The sequence below is a fragment of the Meriones unguiculatus genome, chromosome 11 (assembly GCF_030254825.1).
Source record: "Meriones unguiculatus strain TT.TT164.6M chromosome 11, Bangor_MerUng_6.1, whole genome shotgun sequence".
Classification (NCBI taxonomy): Eukaryota; Metazoa; Chordata; class Mammalia; order Rodentia; family Muridae; genus Meriones; species Meriones unguiculatus.
This window is the reverse complement of record NC_083359.1, coordinates 23,578,506-23,584,590: the sequence shown is the minus strand read 5'-3', so window position 1 is coordinate 23,584,590 and position 6,085 is coordinate 23,578,506. Positions and strand designations below refer to the sequence as shown.

At 41.5% G+C, this 6,085-nt stretch overlaps 1 protein-coding gene across 2 annotated transcripts; it reads left to right on the top strand.

The window, feature by feature from the left end:
* Positions 1 to 565: 565 nt before the first annotated feature.
* Positions 566 to 4,560, top strand: Med7 (mediator complex subunit 7). 2 transcript variants are annotated; one of them, XM_021646407.2, is made up of 2 exons: positions 566 to 638; positions 3,597 to 4,560. In XM_021646407.2, the coding sequence occupies exon 2, from the start codon at positions 3,614 to 3,616 to the stop codon at positions 4,313 to 4,315; it is 702 nt and encodes a 233-aa protein (XP_021502082.1). In that variant the 5' UTR covers positions 566 to 638; positions 3,597 to 3,613; the 3' UTR covers positions 4,316 to 4,560. The 2 variants fall into 2 exon arrangements, with proteins under 2 accessions (XP_021502082.1, XP_021502081.1); XM_021646406.2 differs by lacking the exon at positions 566 to 638 and adding an exon at positions 645 to 936.
* The last annotated feature ends 1,525 nt before the right edge of the window (positions 4,561 to 6,085 follow it).

Sequence of the window (6,085 nt, the reverse complement as noted above, 5' to 3'; positions counted from 1 at the left end):
GTTTTCAAAAACCACATTTCATTTTTTTTTTCATTTGTTAATTTGTGAAAGAATTGTGATTGACATCTTTGAATTCCTAAATGAAAATAGAAGTGAACGGAAGAGGGGAAGTGGAGAATTTGGATGTTATTCTCAATCCCGTTCACAAATATCTGCACATAAATAAGTAAATACAGAAAAATAAATATACATAAACGAAATGTATCAGAGTACCATCTTGTTTTAAAAACACGTTTCACGGTGAGGTTAGCATTGATATAATTTTTAATATACTGTTTATCTGTATTTTTCGACGTTTTCATGAGGCAAGTGAATTCCTTGTTTAATTTTTATGAGTCTCATCTAAAAGTGGGAGCGGCGGGGAATGGAACTGATAGACAGTACTTTCTTTTACAGACAGCAAGTACGAACAAGGACTCCCCTGACCTGACCTAAATAAACAGATCTTCTCCCTGGAGGAGCGGGAGATGCGGGAGTGCGCGTGCGCACTATCTTTAGGGCGGGATTAGGACTTGTTATAGGACAGCCACAGTAGCCAATCAAAAGCCAGCGTCAGAGGCTTCTTCCTGAGAAGGCAACCGGAAGTTGTGCTTCCGCTGCGCTGAGGAAAAGCCGCTACCGGAAAAGCAAGAGCCGAGGTGAGCGGCGGCGGCGGCGGTCGGCGACCGCAGCCCGAGCTTGTCTCTCCGCCCCCTCGGTTGCGTCTCTCCGGGCGTGGAGCGCCGAGGTCCGGCGCGGGGCGGCCCGGGCAGCCCGGGCTCGCCTTCCTCCCACGTGCCCGAGCCGAGCCTCCGGGGTCCTGAGGCGGCCGCTCCGGGCTTCCCGCCTTCAGGACGACGAGCCGGACCGGAGCTGGGAGGCCGGAGTTCTCGTCCCCACGCCGCCGGCTTTTAAGCGCTCCGTGGTCCTAGCCGGGACCGTGCCCTGTCGCCACTGGTAAAATGAGACTAGCCGCCTTGGGGGCTCGGGGTCAGGGCGCGGGGGAGGGGACGGGAGAGGAGGGGAACCCCGAGCGGATCCCGGTCATCATTTTCCGGACTTTCGGAGGGGTCCCAATCACGGGGGACAAGTTCCCCCCCAAAAGTGCAAGCACTGGAAAGTGTGAACTCTGTTAGTGTTGCTAAGTTACGGCCTCCAGCAGCCTCGAAAAGTTCAGTTTAAACCGGCGATGGGCGGTTTCTGTAAGTCAGGGCTCTTCCATTGGGAGCTTCGAGACTTCAGTAAAAAGTTACGGGCGAGGGGGGTTTGCACATTCGCTCTAAACCAAAGAAAAAACCTGAAATAAGAATTCCCGTTGTACCGTTTACCAGCGTTTTTTGGTCTAACGCACCCCCGTTCTGCGCGTTGGGAATTGGCTTCTTGTCGCTCAAGTCAAGTTGGGAATAGTTGTGCCGTTACGAAGATCAAGCGAGGCTCACTTATTGGAGACCTTTGAGAAACTGCGGGTGTAGTGTGGGTGTGGTGAAACGAATCGCAAATCCCCAACTTCAAAAGCCCCCCAGTGAATGAAATTCAGGCCCAGTGTCGACTTGCATTGGCTGCAAATCGACGTTCGTGTTTTAGGTATACACCCTGACATACTTAGTCCAGACGGTTGGACAATCTGAAAAATTTGAAGTGGCTGTCCTCAGATAATAGTCCAAGTGTAAAACTGGTACGGAACCCATGTTACTTCAGTACCCAGTTGTTGGACAGTGGTGTTATCTTGAAACTCGGATCAGTGTGAAAACACACTCAGGAATCTCCTCTTTGGATAATATAGTTAAACTCAAACTGCAATAAGTAGAGGTTATTTTGACCATTTGAAGTTGCAGCGTTGGGACTTAGGTTTTAAGTTTATGCAGGGAAAGGTGCAAAATGCTAACGTGTTAATAAAATTCTACCTGGGGCTTCCTTCAGAAACCTTGGATAGTACTAGTATGAAATTTAACAATGGTGATTTTTATCAAAATGTTTACAGAGTTTGAAGTGTTTGGTTTCGGAAACCAGTGTATAACGAAAAGAAAATTGATTGTATATGAGGTTGAGAGGCAGCATATGTAGTTTGGCTATGGGAAAGTGTAGTAAATAAATCATGTGACATTTGCACATTAATGTTCTTGCTCAGGGTAGGTTCCAAGGGATGTCTATCCTCCCCCCCCCAAAAAAAATCAAACATGAAGAATAGTAATCACGTACCATACAAAAGCACCCCAAATGTAGACCCTTCTCTTTTTTTAGTGTATTTGTTCTTTGAGAATTTTATACACAAACACACTGTGTTTTGATCATACCCACCTCTCCTGTAATACTTAACAGATCATCACCATATCTTCACAAACCGATGTACTTTTAAATTATTTACTTAGTTTTAAAAGATGAATATTCAGCACAGGCTGGCCCAAAACTCACTATGTAGCCCAAACTGGCCTTGAACTCACATCTATCATGCTTCTCAATCACTAGAACTACAGCATGAGCCACCTTATCTAGGGCAGTTAGGTCTTAAAAAAAAAAAAAGTTAAATAGCAATAAAAGTCCTGCCAAACCTGTGGTGGACTCTGCTTCATGCTTTCCCACTTTGTCTAATTTCCAAAATTTGTTAGCTTACCTAGAACACGTGTATCCTTAGTGCTAGCATCTCTCTTTTCTAAACAAGCAAAGCAAATCTTATTGGCAGGTGGGAACAACAGGTGAGAAGGACTTGAAGAGATTCAAAACAATTGTAGGATTTCCAAGTGACACTTTTATGTTTTATGTTCTCGAAATTTCCTTTATAGGTGAAGTTCACATACCTCCACTTGCATATATATTTAGATACTAGAGATTATTTCATGGCTCTCATTGCTGTTACCTTCACTGTAATGAAATTGACTGCAGCATTTTATTTTTTGGTTTTTTTCTGTGTAGCCTTGGCTGTTCTAGACTCACTTTGTAGACCAGGATGGCTTGAAACCTGTGTAATCATAACTGTTGCTATCACCAGGTGGACAGAGGGCAGACCTTTTTGGAAGACAGACTTTGGTGTACGCCTTTCTGTACCTTCCCTGCTCTGTCCCATGAGCTTAACTGTTTTTTTGTTTTGTTTTGTTTTTTGTCCTTCATGAAGATGCGTCTTCCTCCCCCTCTAGGGTGAAATTAGAACACCTGTTGTCTTGACTAGCTGACAAGTTCGCAATTTTCAAGGCATATCTCCCATTAGGAAGCTTGCAGATAATGTGGTCTTAGTGAACTTACAAACATCGTAGTTGGTGTTGACCAGGCTGACCTGGTCATAGGTGTGTAATTTTTTTTCCTCGTCAGTGAAGCTTCATGACACAGTGACAGACGCCACTAGAGCCTCTGCTTCCATGCTGTCCATCCTCTTTTATTTTTCAGTATACTTTTCCCAGGTCTATGTTTGAGAAATAGACAGGTGCTGGAGGTCTTTTATGGGTGTTAACAACATAATATTTAATTAGAAAAGAATTAGTAACTATTCCTTATTGTAAATGTTAACTTTACAGTCTGATTGTCTTGGCTTGGACCCTATACTGTAAGAAGAAGGAAGAACATAATGCTGAAGTCACTAATGGGGGGTTATGAATCTGCTCTAAATCTGTGTTCTGTTTCTTTAGGTTCTTGATTGTCCACAATGGGTGAACCCCAGCAAGTGAGTGCACTTCCACCACCTCCAATGCAGTACATCAAGGAATACACAGATGAAAATATTCAGGAAGGCTTAGCTCCCAAGCCTCCCCCTCCAATTAAAGACAGTTACATGATGTTCGGCAACCAGTTCCAATGTGATGATCTCATCATTCGCCCTTTGGAAAGTCAGGGCATTGAACGGCTTCATCCTTTGCAATTTGATCACAAGAAAGAACTGAGAAAACTCAATATGTCTATACTGGTAAATTTCTTGGACCTTTTAGATATTTTAATAAGGAGCCCTGGGAGTATAAAACGAGAAGAAAAGCTAGAAGATCTTAAGCTGCTGTTCGTACATGTGCATCATCTTATAAATGAATATCGACCCCACCAAGCACGAGAGACTTTGAGAGTCATGATGGAGGTCCAGAAACGTCAACGTCTTGAAACAGCTGAGAGGTTTCAGAAACACCTGGAACGAGTAATTGAAATGATTCAAAATTGCTTGGCTTCTTTACCTGATGATTTGCCCCATTCAGAAGCGGGGATGAGAGTTAAAGCTGAGCCAATGGATACTGATGATAACAGTAACTGCACTGGACAGAATGAACAACAAAGAGAAAATTCAGGTCACAGAAAGGACCAGATTATAGAAAAAGATGCTGCCTTATGTGTCTTAATTGATGAAATGAATGAAAGACCATGAAGAGTATTTTTTTTTTTCCTTTTAGTAAGAAGCATCATATATTAGTTTATTTTCTTTCGGATAGTCTTAGCAGGTATATTAAAGATATAAAGAGACTTTTTCAATTGAAATGCTGTAGGTGGTAATTTAACATTAAACATAGGTAAGCAAGTATATTTGAGTAATAAAGCAGAATGTTTGCTATTGTATGGGATAGTCCTATTTTTGGATTTGTAATAAAAACTCAAAGTGATAGTGAACTGTCATTCTTAGAAAAAAGTTATTTGTTTTTAAGACTACTAAAGGGCATCGAGATATACATGGGAAATTATAAAATATTTAGACTTATTCCAAAACAATATAGGAACTTTATTTTCCTAATGAAAGCTCCCCCTCCCCCCATCATAGAATATTTGTTAGGGCTCACTCTTTGCCCCAGGCAGGTAAATCTTTGGTCATTAAGTTTATTCTTTCTTTTAGTCATTAATATATCTATGTACTAACTATTTTGTTTCTAATTATTTCTCTCTCTCCCCCACTACTTCCCTCCCTCTCCCTGTGTGTGTGTCTGCAGTGCTTGCAGAGGCTAAAGGAGGGTGTTGGATTCCTTAGAGTTAAGGTGGTTGTGAGCCATTTCTAGGGCTGCTGAGAACCAAACTGGTGCTCTGCAAGAGCAGTACATACTCTCACCCACTGGGCCACTCTCCAGACCCTACATTATTCCTTCAAAACTGATTTTAGCTCTTAAATCTGGAAGCCTGCAATGGAAAAAGGTTTGGTGGGAGAAACTGCTAAATGTTTACCGAACATTCTTGTTTTCTTTTGAGATATGTGGCTGAGATGTAACTGGCCAGCCATGTACCACATTTCCCCACACAGTGCCATACATGTTTGTGAGGCCGTGTGACTATATTCTACTTAAGATGGTAAAAGTTAAATTGACTCCTTGGTTTGAATGACTGTGAGGGATAGGTCTTTCATTAACTCCATTTCTTTCTTAGTTAATTTTTATATGAGCAAAAAAGTTTTTAGAGAACTGATTTTTGTTTTCACTTTAATTCATCCTTTTCATCTTCTAGCTCATCCTCTTCATCCAAGGTCTTAAGAGGATAACTTTGCATTAAAGGCTGCCTGCCGGTCATTCTCTTAATGTAGGATAATGATTTTTAAAATGTGGTCACTGGACCTGCAACATAACTTCTCTTGGGGACTTCTCTATTAGAAATGCAAAGTTTCTCATACTACAACTGAACCAAAAACTCTTGAAATAGCATGAACAAGCCTTTCATGTGATTGTGATATAAGCTCAAAATTAAAACTCACCCATAGATGTAATATGTTTGGTTTCCTAGGTAAACAGTTACAATTTCTCCCTGATTTCAGCAGGTTTTATTTGGTTAGCCCTGGAGCTGGCAGAGTTCAATTTAAAATGGTTGTGGTACAACTCTATGAGAAGTGCACATACTTTGCCTTTACAAATGATACAGGCTTTCCCCAAGTAGAAACTTATGTTGAGTAGCTGCTCTTCAGTCTTAACATTTTTTTTTTCTGGTATGTTTGCTAAGATTGTATCTTGGTCACTTAGCTGTTTACATCACCCTCAGAAGAGTCTTGCTTCCAATATAGCTTACTCAGAACACCTTATCTAGTTTATATCTTTTTGTAAAGACAAGTATAATATGTTGGTAGTGCTGTTCTAATCACATACAAAGTTAGTTATCCACAATTCAACCCATCTTCATTCATTACAGGTGAAAGTGTAGAGGTTCAGGGAGGTTGACTTAACCAAGG